The sequence below is a fragment of the Stenella coeruleoalba genome (genome assembly GCF_951394435.1).
Source record: "Stenella coeruleoalba genome assembly, chromosome: 5".
Lineage (NCBI taxonomy): Eukaryota > Metazoa > Chordata > Mammalia > Artiodactyla > Delphinidae > Stenella > Stenella coeruleoalba.
This window is the reverse complement of record NC_137150.1, coordinates 57,253,508-57,271,363: the sequence shown is the minus strand read 5'-3', so window position 1 is coordinate 57,271,363 and position 17,856 is coordinate 57,253,508. Positions and strand designations below refer to the sequence as shown.

General features: G+C 35.3%; 1 protein-coding gene across 1 annotated transcript in view; it reads right to left on the bottom strand.

The window, feature by feature from the left end:
* PIK3CA (phosphatidylinositol-4,5-bisphosphate 3-kinase catalytic subunit alpha) overlaps positions 1-17,856 on the bottom strand; it is a 114,484-nt gene that overhangs the window by 32,750 nt on the left and 63,878 nt on the right. The window contains exons 2-4 of the mRNA XM_079922961.1: positions 5,563-5,990; positions 4,817-5,026; positions 1,581-1,831 (exon numbers count right to left, since the gene is read on the bottom strand). Of these exons, the coding sequence (XP_079779087.1) occupies positions 1,581-1,831; positions 4,817-5,026; positions 5,563-5,914 (813 nt within the window). The 5' untranslated portion in view covers positions 5,915-5,990. The remainder of the gene's footprint in view (positions 1-1,580; positions 1,832-4,816; positions 5,027-5,562; positions 5,991-17,856) is intronic.

Here is a 17,856-nt window from a genome sequence, read left to right as displayed (position 1 = left end):
GCAGTTGCTATATTTATAACATTTTAAAAACTAACATTTGGGAGTTAGGTTTTAGCACAGATAAACCAAACACATCTTGGAATATAAATTGTATAAAAGAAAAGAAAAACAAAGGTCAGCTTTTTAGACTGTAGTTCTACCTTTAACTGGAAGGAAAAAGAAAGAAAAGAAAAAAGGAATTAAAAATAAGGATAAGAAGATACTCATTATGAAAACACTAGATATTAGAATTACAGAAAAGGGCTATAAGCTGAGGTAGATGTTTTCTAGCCAACTGAAAACATACTGCAGGTGCTTGTTAAAGGAAAAGCAACATCATTTAGGAAGCCTCTGCCATTCAATCTATTAAGTCATACTGATGTCAAATCCAAGAGCTGCTGCCCACTTGTTCTTCTGTCCCAACATTTCTTGAGAAATATTTGTTTTGTTAAAAAAAAAACAGAACAAAAAAAGCCAAAAACCACAAAGAGAGGAGACTAATAAAATTATGGAATATGTTTTAAAAAATATTAAAATGCATTGGTTCGAACTCTGAAATGGTAGTTAGGATAGATTTTCAAGCAACTGTACACATATTACAAAAACCTATTTTCTTACCCATAAGCCCTACTATACTGTAAGCAACCTAAAAGCCAGAACCATGTCTTGCTTGGTATTGTAAATCAGCACTTGACATATGCTTGGTACAAATACAGTTGCTTCTTATAGGTATTTATTTAATGAATAGAAATAGAGAGTAGGGAAGTATTTATAGTACACCTTAATTAACTATAGATCATGGATTTTTTGAAATGTTTATTTTAATTCCTTCTAGTGCCACTGCTTGGGAGGGGATAAAAATCATTAAATACCCCATATTTGGGGATTACTATAACTGCCAATTTTTTTTTTTTTTGACAAAGAACACATTTACCTTATTGCTTACACTGCCTATTCAAATGAACACAACAAACCCTTTTTAAAAAAAGTAAGGCACATGAAAAGCCTTTTGGGCAAGTTCCATGTTATTTAAAATTCCTATTGGCTATAAAAGTATTTCCACTATAGAACTGGACCTATCCAGAAAAGCACACGATGCATTTTTTGCATGTAGAATACCTGAAGCATTATTATATCTTACCTCATGGCACAATTAAACAGTCACCAAATCAAATGTTTGTATCTGAATAATGATATATCTATTGTTACAATTGTAAAACATTAATCAGCTTACCCATATATGTAGTCAGGTCCCCAAATATTAATTATATAAAATCTAAAAGAATAGCATCTGTCGTCTCAAATTCATCAGTCTCTCAAATTAAATATAGTGTAAAAAATAAACTTATTAATCTATTTACTAATATTAATTATTTAATTTTGGGAATTCCCTGGCAGTCCAGCGGTTAGGACTTGGCACTTTCACTGCTGGAGCGTGGGTTCAGTCCCTGATGGGGGAACTAAGATCCCGTAAGCTGTGCAGCACAGCCAAAAAAAATTTGTTTTTAATTTTCAAAAACTATGTCCTAAATACAGATACCAGTTCCCAATGTGATTACCTTTTAAATTTAAAAGTAAGATCTTTGAAACTTGTTACTCACCTTATACTGACTCAGAGGATATTTTTCTAGGAAGTATTCGTCACATCCACACACTTTTAAAATATACTTGCCCTGATATTCTAAAACACAGAGTTTTAGTTGTTCAGATGATAGCAACATACTTCGAGTTTTTTTCCTGATTGCTTCAGCAATTACTTGTTCTGGCACACAGTCATGGTTGATTTTCAGAGTATACTTCTGCTTGTCATTATTTGGAGAAACTATTACCCAAATCACCACTATTATTTGCCCTATAATAGGAAAATAATATTAGATGCAGTCACCACATATATTTCATTTTTCAAGAGACAAATTTCCAAAAGTATGCACTAACCATAATGACTTATAATCAACCTTAATTAAATACAGGTAAATATCAGGTAGAATAACCAAATCTTCAAATCTGATAGGGCTGCCAAACCATGCCCAAACCTCATGTTTTAAGGCAAGCACACAAAACTGTGACTACTGTGTGTCTCAATTACCTGAGACCAAGCTAATTTCCATTCTAAACTACATGACATACTTCACAGATACAACCCCTGTGAAGAGTGACTCATGATGGCATCAAAGGTTCAATAGTACCTGAAGTAGAAGAGTTTCTGGGAACTGTGGGAAAGAATCATGGAGACTTAAAGAAAGATGCTGAATCAGAATGAGAGAAAAGATGGGGGAGGAAGGGGAAAAAAATAAATTTTCTATTTATCTTCCTTTTAAGAAGAATAATTAAGCTTTAAGCTGGGGGACCAAAAAAAAAAAAATAATGAAAATGAAAAGATTAAAACTATGTTAGAGTCGTGTAGGTATCCAGAGTAAAATTCTTTCAAACTTTCTATATGTTGGAAATATTTCATAAATAGTGGGGAAAAATAAAAAGAGCATTCCATTTTAAAAAGTATGCTAAAGTAGAAATGAATTTTTAAAAAATTTCTTTATTTTCTTTATTTATTTTTGGCTGTGTTGGGTCTTTGCTCTGTGTGCAGGCTTTCTCTAGTTGCGGCGAGTGGGGGCCACTCTTCGTTGTGGTGCGCGGGCCTCTCACTGCAGTGGCCCCTCTCATGGAGCACAGACTCCAGGCACACAGGCTTCAGCACTTGCAGCCTGTGGGGCTCAGCAGTTGTGGCCTGTGGGCTCCAGAGCGCAGACTCAGCAGTTGTGGCACGTGGGCCCAGCCACTCTGCAGCATGTGGGATCTTCCCGGACCAGGGCTTGAACCCGTGTCCCCTGCATTGGCAGGCAGATTCTCAACCACTGCACCACCAAGGAAGCCCAGAAATGAACTTTTAATGAAGACCTTATGTTATATAAGCATTAAACTACTTTGAAAAATATGTCTAAAATAGTGATAAGATGTCTTAATTCATTCTACTGAGAGAATATTATATTTAATAGTGTATTAAGTTAACCTATTCTATAACTTTCAATTAAAAACTTCACTTTGTTATTCTGAAAAATACAAATATTTATCTGACACAATGATATTTTTATTTCTAAAACAATTAGTTTATATATTCTCATGTACACTTAATTCTAGAAATTGATATATTGTCAAAAGTCGACTTATATATTATCATTCACTATGATCAGAGTTAAATACTGCATCTAACATTAAGATTAGGAAATTTACTTTTTCTTTGCATATAGTAAGAATGTGTGACGTTTCCCCAAAATTTCATAAAATATTTCTATTTATACTTATTTTTATTTGTAAAAAGATAATCAGCTATAATTCTGTAACAGTGAATTTCAAACTCAATGCTTTTTTTTTTCAGTTTTATTCTGAGATAAACAATTCACCAAGAGATCAGCACCATATGCACACATTCATTCAATCAATCACTACTTACTGCACACAAGTTGTGTACCTGAAAAAAAAGACAACCCTCAGAATGGGAGAAAATATTTGCAGATGAATCAACGGACAAAGGATTAATCTCCAAAATATACAAACAGCTCATGTAGCTCAATATCAAAAAAGCAAACAACCCAATCTAAAAATGGGTGGAAGACCTAAATAGACATTTCACCAAAGAAGACATACAGATGGCCAAGAGGCACATGAAAAGATGCTCAACATCACTAATTATTAGAGAAATGCAAATCAAAACTACAATGAGGTATCACCCCACACTGGTTAGAATGGGCATCATCAGAAAATCAACAAACAATAAATGCTGGAGAGGGTGCAGAGAAAAGGGAATCCTCTTGCACTGTTGATACAGCTACTATGGAGAACAGTAGGAAGGTTCCTCAAAAAACTAAAGAAAGAATTACCATATGACCCAGCAATCCCACTACTGGACATATACCCAGAGAAAACAATAATTCAAAAAGACACACGTGCCCCAATGTTCATAGCAGCACTATTTACAATAGCCAGGTCATGGAAGCAACCTAAATGTCCATCGACAGACGAATGGATAAAGAAGATGTGGTATATATATACAATGGAATATTACTCAGCCATAAAAAGGAATGAAATTGGGTCATTTGTAGAGACCTGGATGGACCTAGAGACTGTCATACAGGGTGAAGTAAGTCAGAAAGAGAAAAACAAATATTGTATATTAATGCATATATGCAGAATCTAGAAAAATGGTACCGAAGAACCAGTTTCCAAGGCAGAAATAGAGACACAGATGTAGAGAACAAATGTATGGATGCCAAGGGGGGAAAGTGGGGGATGAGGGTGGGATGAACTGGGAGATTGGGATTGACATATATACACTAATACGTATAAAATAGATAACTAATAAGAACCTGCTGTATAGCACAGGGAACTCCACTTCGCTGTACAGCAGGAACTAACACAACATTGTAAAACAACTATACCCCAATAAAAAATAAGTAAATAAATTCAATTATAAAGAAAATACAGCACACAAAGTATTACACATTTCATGAGGACACACACAAATAAAATAATTCAAGATTTAAAAAAAAAAAGTTGTGTACTTGGCACTCAGCTATATGTTGTCAGTAAAGCATTCCCTGCCTTCAAGAAGCTTATCATCTAGCTAGGATAAAAAGACTGTACAGGGATTCCCTGGTGGCGCAGTGGTTGAGAGTCTGCCTGCCCAAGCATGGGACATGGGTTCGTGCCCTGGTCCGGGAGGATCCCACATGCTGCGGAGCAGCTGGCCCCCCCCCCCCAAAAAAAGACTGTACAAAGATATACGCACAGATAAAAGTTTTCACTACAGTGAACAATTATGGTAGATTTACAATTTTCTTACCTTTATCCAATTTATTATATATGTGCTTTGGCAGTTCTGGTGAAGATTCTACATTTGGAGGATAGACATACATTGCTCTACTATGCGGTGAATTGAGATCCCTAAGATCCACAGCTTCTTTACAAACATTGAGAATATTTCTTCGGAAGTCCTGTACTTCTGGATCTTTAACCATATCGAATTCACACACTGGCATGCCAATAGCAAAACCTTAAAAAAATTATATAGAGAATATAACATTCTGTTAAACACACAGTAAGACCATGTTTATTGTAAATAGGGAACTTGGTAGGTATGGAAGATCACAATAAAGAAGTTTCTCTTTGTTAATAAAATTTTTGATGAATACATATAGTAAGAATTGACAAGATCGCAAATACTTTTAATATATAAAATATGATCTGTTTGGCAATTTGGAGCAAAGGTAGCAAACATTATTCATATCAATTATTTTTTAAAAGACAAAACAAAACTGGGATATAACAAATATAAATCATCCCTACAAATGATACTTCTTAAAGAAAACTTTACAGAATAATACCAAGGTGTTAAAAACAGTTCCTCAGCCTAACAGTCAAAAAAACTTTAGATTTGTAATGATTTTTATTTTGAAATCTATTTATTTAAGATTACAAAGGTTATTAACCAGTTCAGACAAAATATTTTACTAATGAGAAAATAGTTAAGCTTCATAGTTATTTGCATTTAGAATAGAATGACAAGGCCATTTCAAAATTTTATCATACCAATTTCTCGATTGAGGATCTTTTCTTCACGGTTGCCTACTGGTTCAATTACTTTTAAAAAGGGTTGAAAAAGCCGAAGGTCACAAAGTCGTCTTGTTTCATCAAAAAATTCTTCCCTTTCTGCTTCTTGGGTAACACTTACGAAAATGTAAGAAGATTCATCTTGAAGAAGTTGATGGAGAGGGTATTTTCTCGCTTCTTTAAATAGTTCATGCTTTATAGTTATTAATGTAGCCTCACGGAGGCATTCTAAAGTCACTATCATCCCATTTGGTAGTAAACATTCTACTAGGATTCTTGGGGGCATCAAGTGGATGCCCCACAGTTCACCTGATGATGGTCTTGGAGGCATTGTTCTGATCCTTTACAAGTTTTACATATAAAAGTACTTTAAGGAATTAGATGCGTGGCTGTCCCAAAGCAGAAATCTAAACCAAAGAAAGAAAACATACGTTAAAAGAGAAACAACCATCAAAGAATACATTTATGGTATTACTAAATGCAAAAATTCATTTTCTGTAGTTTGAAATGATTAGGGTAAGTAATTACAATTCATCTTAGATTGTTGCTCCTAATTAGGCTAGAAGAACTGATTCCAAAGCAGAAATTAGAAAAAAAAATCACTTGTATTTAATAAATTCATTCAATAAAAAAAAGTTTTATTTGAATGGACTTTTAAAGTCAGTTCTTAACAAGACAGAGCTGGGGCTATGGAGAGAATAAATAGTAAGTTGCAACTGAACCCAAAATTCCCGTAATATATCATTCTTTTCTATTTTATGGAGCAACAGAATTTGGGCTGGAAAGGCTCTTTTAGATCATGGGTCCATTGTTTTTATTTTACAGATGAGTAAAGTAAAGGCTAGAGAAGTCAAATCCTTTTGCTTTTACACCCCTACTTCCACCCTATGGTAACTAGAATTTACATAGCTTAGTCTTTTTTTCTTTCTTAAGAAAGAAAAATCATTGTAATTTCCTTTTTTGTATTGATTATTGTCTAAGTGATATCTTAGACCATATCTAAATTTTTTTTTTTGTTTTGGTTTTCTTCGGTACGCGGGCCTCTCACTGTTGTGGCCTCTCCTGTTGCAGAGCATAGGTTCTGGACGCACAGGTTCAGCGGCCATGGCTCACGGGCCCAGCCGCTCCGTGGCATGTGGGATCCTTCCGGACCGGGGCATGAACTGGTGTCCCCTGCATCGGCAGGCGGACTCCCAACCACTGCGCCACCAGGGAAGCCCTAAGTATTTTAAGTATAATTAAATTTACTTAAGTATAAAGCTTAAGTATAATAAGCTTTTAAGTATAATTTAGTTATATATTCACTATAATGTAAAGTGTCATCAATGCATTTTCCTTGAGATATAATGATGAATTTGCAATGATCCATCCCTTTTATCAAATAACCCAGTCTTAATACTTCTGATTGAAATGAACTGATCTACATATCCAATGACTCTTTTTGTCAGTATAATGTTCCAACACACTGTGTTAAGCACTTATATTATTTGGAAAAATATTAAGTATTATTACAATCTGAAGCCCTCATTTATTTTAGATGTCAACAACCTTAGGGGTTCCTTTGGAAGATACTGTCAAAACCCACAAAACAAAATTTTATTTCTTGCTGTTTATATTTTCTTTTATTCAGTAAGCTAAACTGTAAAGATATAAGAAAAAATAAGGTCTGAGATATTAAGAAAATAAAGAAGAAATAAAAGTTAAGCAAGAGGAATGAATCAAAAAAGAGCCCAGATAACTTACATATTCAATTACTCTATCAGGCACTGTAGACAATAGCTATAAATGACACTTTGTTTATTCACCAAAAATGTATTGATGTTGTCCCCAGGACCATGTTAGGTGCTGGGAATATGATGATAAGTAAGACAGGCATGGCCCTTGCTCTCACAAGACAAAGTCAAGAGTGTGAAGGTTATGTGTATATGGGTGTGGGGTAATAAATTCACAGGTACAAAACAGAAAAAAAATGTTCTCATGAAGTGCCAGGTGCTATAAAAGCACATAGAGTGGTCACCTAACTTAATGGAAGTTGGAGTGGGAAAGTTTTCCATAGGAGGTAACATATAAACTAAATTCTTTAGGGATAAGCTGGAGCTGAACAAACACAGTGAGAAAGAGGTGAGGAGCACGATATATCTAATCCAGAAACCTATCTCTGACTCCTTTATGTCATGCTCGCCAACAGCTAATCCATCAACCAATTCTGTTAATTCTATATCCTGAATCTCTTAGTACCTTGGGTCAGGCCACTACTATTTCTTGTCTGGACCACTGCGAAGGCCTAAATGTAAGTCTTACTACATCTACATTTGCCCCCTACAATCCATCTTTCTCCTCATAGCCAGTGCAATCTAGAGACAACAATAGAACCTATTTTGATCAGACATTTCTGCTGTACCCATTCTCAGTTGCAAACAAGTGTTTATGCTTCAGAGTTATAACATATGAAGGAGGTGAGGAGTGGAAATAGGAGAAATTTCAAGCCCTCTCCCTACCTCTGGAAATACAGAAATCAATTGAAAAACAATAAGGAATAAAAAATTATTTTTTAATACCTGAAAATATTTTCTTCAAATTTATAAAAGGGACTCACTGAAGTTATAGGATTTAAAATATAATTATCCTATTTTCTATACTTTTAAAAGAAAATTCATTGGCTAGCAAAAAGACCAGATGGATCAATCTGAGTGCATAATTATAAACTGACTTAAGCTAAGCTTTTTAAAAACATACAAAAAAATCTGAAGAATGCAAGGGAAAATGCCAAATGACTACTTTTAAATGATGATCTGCCTGCACAAAAAAGTTCAAACAAAAACAAAACCAAACCACAAACCACACTAAAACAGCAGCTGTGTTTATAGTTTTCTTTGTTGAATGGCACTAACTGATCTATGTTACGGAATCATGCGGGCAACTATTTTATATATAATAAATAACAACCCCCAGAGTCCCATATGTTTCCTAAGAATTAGCAAAAGAGAAGTCTAGTACAACAGGAGATCACTGATTCTAATCCTTATTCTACTATAGTATATTTATGGGCAATTAACAACTAGTAAATACTCAAGACATGCCCTTCTCATTAAGAGAATAAATGCAATCACAGCTATAAAACACTTGGCGATCCTGGAAGGCAGGCACTGGTCGACACTCTGGTAGTACTATACAGAAGAGAGAGGAAGTTAACTTTGTCTTCTTCTGCCAGGCCTTATTCTGTTCAAACCACTACCTCAGAGCTCACAAGAACAGAAGTGTAGAAGAGGCAAATGGAGCTAACACTTAGTATTTAGTATGCATCTTGCACTTATGCAGGCAATAACCCTTTTGGTGTAGGTAATAACCATTTTACATATGAGAAAACCGAAGATCAGAGAAGTAAAGTTATTCGCCACCAGTAAATGTTAGATACGGATTTTGAATCCAGGTCTAGATGATTTCAAAGTGTACATTATAACCATGCTGCTATTTGGGCTTCAGTTATGGCAGGAATATTCACTGGTGGTAAATAAGAGAATGGGCTCTGAAGTTACACTGGATTCACATTCTGTCTGCCTTAGTTAATAGTTGTATGGCCTTGAGCAGTTTAATTCATCTCATGGCACCTTATATCACTCCCCACCCCTGCCACCCACTGCCCCAATTTGTTATGTTGGGATAATGGCATATACTTCATCAGACTGTGGTATTAGATGAGGTAATATATGAAAAACATGTAAGCAAAGAGACTGGCACACTGTAAGCACTCAAAAATGTTAAATATTATTAATAAACCTGTTAAGTATACCCATATTATCTTTTCAAGCTATTATGAATTATTCAGGACGAGCATCAGTTAGGGATGGGAAAAAGGAGCTTGGGTTCTTTTACAGAGGGAAGCAAGTAAATAAGGAGCTTCAGCTTCATAAAGCAGCGCCAGTGTCAAGTGCTGAAACTTGAAGGTAGCACTGGTATTGCAAGGCTCACAGATGAGTTTAGAATGTGGCTCAGATGTTGGTACTTTTGCAGCTGCTTCTAGTTCCCCAAACCCCTAGTATCCCCATTTAATTGGTACAGCTATTTATGGCTTAGGTGTGAGGAATCCTCCTTTTTGGAGAAATACTTGCTTGTGCCAGGTTCTAGGTTAAATAGTATGAAAACAATGGTAAACAGATGCTTTCTCTTTGGTTGTTTAGTTTACTGGGGAAAGACAAGACACAGGAACAACTTTAACAATGGAAAATTGTTATAAGACAGAATATGAACTTTGGAAAAGTCACAGGAAATCTCCAACTGCCTGAGGAGGCTAGGGAAGGCATCACAGAGGTAAAGTCTGAGTATCACAGATTAGTAGGGATTTTGCAGAGAAGAGGTGGCTTGGACATGGGAGAGCTAGACGAGGAGGGTGTTTTAGATTGCCACAAGAGTATGTGTGCAAAGTCACAGACCATGAAAGTATGCACCTTTTACCAGCAATACAAGCTGTTTTTATTACTTGAGTATGAAGTGCATGAGAATAGGTAGGATATGTGATAAAGAAGGAGGGGTGAGAGGTAGGCAGGGGCCAGAAAGGTGAGCAGACTCCATTTTAAGGAGTTTGAATTTTATGTAGTACACTCTAAGTAAAACGGAGTCTCTGAAGTATTTTGAACACAAGAATGACATGACATTTTTTCATGATTTTTAAATTCAGATTTCTTAAAAAAATTGTTTTTAAATATAGGATATAACCAAATAAACATTAAACCAAGGTGTAAAAACTTTATCTTCTCAATTTCCCAAATTTGGAGGAAAATCCCTAAAGTTAAGAAATCAGAGTACGTAACGTTTTAAATAAATGGCCTTTACACTACAGAAAAAATTAAATGTTGATAAAGAAGGTGGAATTATCCAAACTTAAGGGCATAACCTATTTACAAAGAAAAACTTATTTGAAAAGCAGTAGAGGGGGATAAATCACTCTAAGATTAATATTTAAAATATGAATCTATGCAATTTGGAGGTCTGAGGTGACAAAAATGTATTTTTAAAAAGAAAACACTTTAAGAGTCAAGGAACTACTCTATTGGGCTTTGGAGTTCAGAATGCCAGGACTAAATAGTCACATATTGACAAATCACAATTATTCAGAACTGTTAGGAAATAAATTGGTTTTGCTTATCCTAATTTTTTTTTTTTAATTTTATTTATTTATTTATTTTTGGCTGTGTTGGGTCTTCGTTTCTGTGCGTGGACTTTCTGTAGTTGCGGCGAGCGGGGGCCACCCTTCATCGCGGTGCACAGGCCTCTCACTGTCGCGGCCTCTCTTGTTGCAGAGCACAAGCTCCAGACGCGCAGGCTCAGCAGTTGTGGCTCAGGGGCCTAGTTGCTCCGCGGCACGTGGGATCCTCCCAGACCAGGGCTCGAACCCGTGTCCCCTGCATTGGCAGGCAGATTCTCAACCACTGCGCCACCAGAGAAGCCCTATCCTAATTTTTAAATATACCTAATAATGAGTTATTTCAACTGGGGCAGTTCTGTTTTCCTAAAAGAGTATATATAAATATATTTCACAACTTACCCTTTTCTTGATGAATTACAGTCCTCATTATAAAATGAACTACTGTGCTATACGAAAATACAAGATAGCAAAGCTTTTCAGTATTACTGAGGAGTCTGAGGGTATTTCTGACCCTAAAACCAATGATCCCAGGGTGGAGACTGATTTAAAAACGCTCTCATCCCCTGGTTTTCTAGCAGTCAATGGTCACTTCTCAGCTGTGGCCAGACTGCCTTATGAGAGTAGCCTCCTGTTCTTCTGTTATTCATTTCTACTCAGCATCCACATTTGACCATCGTTTTCTAACAGTCTATTAGCTAAAGGCCAACAGACCAAATGATGATATGAGAACCTCTGCTTTATGAGGTTAGAACAAAACATGTAACAGATACCTTGCTGATCAGGGACTTCTGTTTACTTCCTTGTTCTGGTATTAAAATTACTGTTAAAAATTACTGTGCTTGGGCAGGAGGCACTGAAAGTCTTTTTTGTTCTTAGAAGGACTGAACCTGCATTTATGTCTTGGTAAGGGTTGGGTCTGTCTGCATTAGCAGTCCATGCGGGATGGATGATATTGCTCAGCAGGAGTAAACACACCTTTAAGGACAAAATATGCAGCAGAAATGAACAGTAGAAAATAGTCTCAGACTCTCCACTGTCACTTGACTTTTATAGTGAAAGGCTTCTTACTTCAATGGGCAATTCAGTATTTTGAACACTTAGTGTGCACTGTCAGCCCAAAAAGACAATGACATTTTGACAATTTGTTTTTAACTCCTAAATTGAAAGCCTTTCTCCATTTATATTAAAATGTTATTTCCAGATTTCATCATTTAAGGCAAGGGTTGTCAAACTATGGCCCACAGGCCAAATCCAACTCACCACCTGCTTTTGTAAATAAAGTTTAATTGGAACACAGCCAATAAACCATGTTTACGTATTGTCAACGATGCTTTTGCACTACAACAGTAGAGTTGAGCAGGTGCTACAGAGACCATATGGCCTGCAAAACCTAAGATATTTACTATCTGGCTTTTTACAGAAAAAGTTTGCTACCTCTGAAAAGGTATCAGAATTACTTGATAGCAACTGGAGAATTTTCTAAATGCACAATGGCTAATAAGTCATCCCAACCCTACCTTTACAACCACAACCCTATACTTTCAATCTAAGTACTTTGAAAACAAAAACAAAGACATTAATTTTAAGCCAGTGAAGTTAAAATCTTGAAATGCTGAAGTATCTCATAAGTCACTTAAATATTTTCAGTGTTAGGAGCTCACTAACTGATGTAGAAGTTTTTGTGAAGCACTTCTAAAGTTATTCCTAAAGGTTGTTATTCCTAAACTTCTTTATTCCAACAGTTCTGCCTTCTCTATCTCTGAACATATTGACAGAGATTAGAATTTTCCCTAGGTCTTTTAATCCCAATTCCTTTAACCATAATTCAGGTGAGACAGTTTGTTGTCATCTTCTTTGCCATCACTGGATGTGTTCTTTTGCTAATAATATTCATCTCAAAATGCAGCAACCAAAATCTAGTACAATACTCTAGAGTCAATATCACTAAGGCAGAGTACAGAAAACTATTAGTTGACTGTGGATTATGAGTCTCTATAAACACTGGCTAAGACAGCAGAGACCTTTTCTAACTTGATTACTTTAAAATATACATAAAGCATATCTTATATATTTTTAATTCAGATTTTAATTTCAGAAGTATATTATGTTTAAAATAGTTGTTTCTAAAATATCAATATTACATCTGCATCAGAAAGTCATTAAAAATAAGAAAGCTATTTTTAAGCGTACACTTGCAAACTTAGGGGATATCTATATGGACTCGATTGCAGCTTAATCACCCCAAACAGCCACAATTTGCTAAAATAAGCACCTTGTATTTTCTAGATATATATGTCCCACAAATATAGAAGCTGCATAAATGTTGAATGACCAAAGGTTTTACAAACACCATTTTTTTATTTAACTGATACATTTAGCAAATGTTATCTGATTTCACTGACACATTTACAAATGTGTATCTGTTTAGACATATGTTGACAAGATATTTTCTACCCTCATTCTCAGATAGGTCAACAGGAAAACATTAAAGTAGTTTTGTGGCTAACTCAGTTGCCACCGCTGCATCCCAGCTGCATCTATTTGCTCATTAAAACTTTTCTGTTTTTTTAAAAAATTACAAATGAACCTTTAGTTTATTTAGAACAAGAGAACAAAAACTTGCCTCTACACTTACTACAGAAATAACATGATTTAAATCGCAATAATTCCATGGTTTGATTAATCTCTTTAATATTTATTTCCAGAGTTAATTACTTCCTTTCTTAATGTTACCCAGCCTCTTATGTATTTCTATAACTGTACCTTAATACATTATTATTATATTATCTACATCCATGTTTGACTTCCTGATAGACTGTGAACTTTTCCAGGATAGGGTCTTTATTTGGGTCACTATAATCCTACAGCATAAATGAGTAAGTAGGAAAACTAATTTGTTGAAATTATCCCAGGGAAAATGTAACAAGGCCCTGAACAAAAGAGTGGTAGCAACAGTAATAAGCAAGAAAAGAGATAGACGAAGATACCTTGTAAAGGAAAATCAAAAGCACTGAGAGATCAATTGGATTTAAGGGATAAGAAACCATTTTAAACAAATTTCACTGCAGTGGTTATGCATGGGAAGCAAGTGTCTTTCAGTACAATTATTCTGAGCCCCAGTTAGGGCCTCTAAAATTCTCTTCCTCTAAGAGTCACTGAGCTGTTGTTGGAGTGAGTCCAAACAGACAGCTGTAATATACACGAGCTCTGGAAGGATGCGTATTATCCATTTCTGTCAAAGTGCTGTCCTTCACTAACCTTTACAAGCAGATCATGAGAAAACAGATTTAACTCATTATTTTAGTGATTCAGACAGACCTTAACAACTTCGGGTTGGAAAATCAAGTTCTCATGACCAGGATATAGAAAATTTAAATTCCTTTAGAAGGTGATGCAATTCATTTTCACTATTAAATTTGTAGTGCTATAAAAAAGGTGTTATGAAAATACATTTCAGAGATTTAATGCATTATATAACATAAGCGTTGCCTAACATGAGGTCCATAGATGGGCTTAGGAAGGGTCTTGCTAATGGATTTTTAAAATAATGACAATTAAGGTCTAGGTCAGCAATGTTTATACTGATGGTTTTTTTTAAAAAATAAATTTATTTTTGGCTGTGTTGGGTTTTCGTTGCTGCACGCGGGCTTTCTCTAGTTGCAGAGAGCGGGGGTACTCTTTATTGCGGTGCATGGGCTTCTCATTGCAGTGGCTTCTCTTGTTGCAGAGCATGGGCTTTAGGCATGCGGGCTTCAGTAGTTGTGGGACGCAGCCTCAGTAATTGTGGCTCTTGGGCTCAGCAGTTGTGGCTCGCAGGCTTTAGAGTTCAGACTCAGTAGTTGTGGTGCACGGACTTAGCTGCTCCGCGGCATGTGGGATCTTCCCAGACCAGGGCTCAAACCCGTGTCCCCTGCATTGGCAGGTGGATTCTTAACCACTGCACCACCAGGGAAGTCCCTCTACTGACAGATTTTTGATTATCAATAAATGTGAACAAATGTGTAGCAGAATCAAATGTGGTAAACAGGGACTTCCTTAGTGGTCCAACAGTTAAGAATCCACCTTCCAATGCAGGGGACATGGGTTCAATTCCTGGTCGGGGAACTAAGATCCCACATGCCATGGGGCAACTAAGTCTGCACTGCAACTACTGAGCCCGTGCACGCTAGAGCCTGCGCGCCACAACTAGAAGAGAAGCCTGAGCGCTGCAACGAAGAGCCCACGTGCCGCAACAGACCCGCCGCAGCCAAGTAAATAAATTAATAAAAAAACGCTTAACTAAAAAAAATGTGGTAAACAAACATAAGTCATTAATAAGGTGAAATACAGATTAATAAATATTTGATCTTAGATTAAATTATAATTTTCATATTTTATATAGATACATAAAGAAAACATACCAAATCTCAAAATATAGTCACTAATTTTCCCAATTTGAGCTTATAAAAATTCAAATTTTACTGTGTGATAGGATAAATTAAAATTTCTTAAAATTTAAGCTCAAAGGGGCCTAAATATTAATAGAGGTGAAAATTGGAAGGACAGGATTATGAAGTAAATATAGTTAAACAATGTGGAAAATACAGTAAGAGATATTTCATAGTAGCACACAATTTAATAGGACAAATGATTCCACACTGACAAAGTTTTCCAGAAAATATTTTTCTCATCTTTGTGAGGGAGTCAAGACAGATTATCACAGCTTCATGTAAAACAGGCAGCAGGCAGTCAGAAGTAAACTGTAAATCAGGTAACTCTAGAATTCCCATTCACTTAATGAATAATACTTCAAATAAAAAATACATTAATAGTTTGCCTTGTTTTTCTATTTGTAGAAAAGAGTAGTAAATTCCAATTCTTTGATTCCTCTTTATTAATCAGGCCACCTTGTGACTAATAGCAAGCATTGGTAACACAGGTGGACACGGTTAAGGGTGCCTCCTTCTGCCTAAAGAAACGAACAAAGCTAACCATTCCATAAAGAGAATCTAACCAGGTGACTTAAGCTTTAACATCTTAACACCTGTAACAAATGAATAACCAAGGAACCTGAAAATGTTTTAGAAACCTCTACGTTTTTTCAATTATGGTATTATTCAGTATTTAGTAGCATATATGAAAACAGTCTTATTTTAATGGCAGAGCAGAAATGGTCTAACCTGAGGGTTTTGCTTTGGTTCAGATCACTGCTCGCTCCATCACCCTCAGCTCTGCTGACCCTATGAAGAACTCTGCAATTATTAAGACTTCCCCAGGAGAGGAAATTTCAGTCAGTTTCTTTATTTGCACAAAGTGAAAAAAAAAGTTACTACCTCATAGTGATGTTATAAGAATTAAATGAGATAATACATGTAAAAAAATCCTTAGTATAGTGCTTGGAGCATAAAAATTCAATAAAGGTTCCCTCTTCTTATCTATTGGATCAATGCTATCTAGATCCACGTGTCCAGAAAGGGACACAACTTTATTGTTTCAGGCCTATTGTAAGGAGATGAAAGATATTTTTTAAAATGATTTAAAAAATATTTTTGATGCAGAATATTTTATTGATATATTTGATATCTGTACAGATGTCTCTGTCCCCATCTTTGTATTTGTCTCTGTATTCTTACTGAAACATGAAATTCCTAAAGGATGAGGCCTGTTTAACTCAGTCCGTACATTCTCAGCAGAGCATAAGCATCAAATGGTCATCTAACATATTTCAATAATGATAAAACACAAGAGACATAAGACAAAAGCAGCTGGAAATACAGAAATTCTTATTTTAGAATTATGCTATACATAATTTGTAAAATCTACTTCTTTAAGTTTACACATGAGATTCTACTGGTTTTTCTCATTTAAAGAAAAAGGAGGAAAATTGCAATGAATAATAGAAATAAAAATTCAAAGTCACGTAACAAGTATTTTTGGTTCTTTGGACTGAAAAAAAATAATGACCAGTGAGGGAAAGCAAGAAGTAAAGGGGAATAAAATAGACCATACTACCGACTTTCTCTTCATGTTAAAATAAATGCCTTTTAATTATATCTGGATTGACTGGAAATAAGCAGTGATGATCGATGATCTTTTGGGGCTAAAAACCAACAACATAGCTCATGTACATTTAGTAAGATACTATTTAGTTCACAGAAGCAATACTTAAAGGAAATTTGGTATAATGTAAAGGGTTATTTTTTAATGAGAAAAAAGATACTTTCCTTGAAAAATGGTTACAAAGTAGTATCTTTTATATACAGAGAGAAACAACTCTATATTTAAGTTTAGCAGCTGTATTTACATTTAAGAATCAAGAGTATACTTCAACACAACAGTGAAAACAGAAGCCTAATTATGCACCTGATTGCCTCCATGAAAATTTAACCAATGTGAGATCAATGAAGAGAACAGCCCAGTAAGGAAGCATGGCCTACTACAAAGAAATGCAAAATATGGAGCAGTTCTTGAAATGTTACTCCAATTTCCTGGTAAGCAAAAATTTTAGCTCCCATGGAAGATGAAAAGAAAAGGTCCTGAAAGCTTAATCTCTTAGAAGTCAAAGTTTATAACCAAACTTATTACTGATGATAACCAAAAAATAGGCCTCACAGTCCTTTCTAATTCCCCTTTACAAATGAGACTCATGTCCCATATATTTCAGAAAGAAAGTCTATTTATTACTATTTATTACTTGGAGTTATATAGATGATGCTAACTACACACTGTTCCTTTCTTGATTGATGGGTTCATTTAAAAAAGTATAAAAGGGATCTACTTTCCAACTTAAAGTCAGTATCAAAATTAATTCTCCCCTCTTTTTCTTTCCAAAGTCTGGGGCTTCACAAAACATAACTTCACTCTTTTTTACACTAATGAAGCTAACACCTATCCGGGACTTGGATGTACTCCTTTGAAGAGACAAAAGAGTACATCATCCAGGGCCCATCTAGATAAATTCATTAAAGAGTTTAAGAATATCTTCAGTAAACATCTTAATTAAATTAAAACATCTAGAAAAAGGTAACACTAGCAATGTGTCTTCTAGCTCACTTGACTTGATTCTTTTAAAGACCTGTAATAAGCTGAAGGCAAGATGTTTCCGTATCAGGAATGAGAACTTCTCTTCCTGAAGTTTACAAATAGCTTTT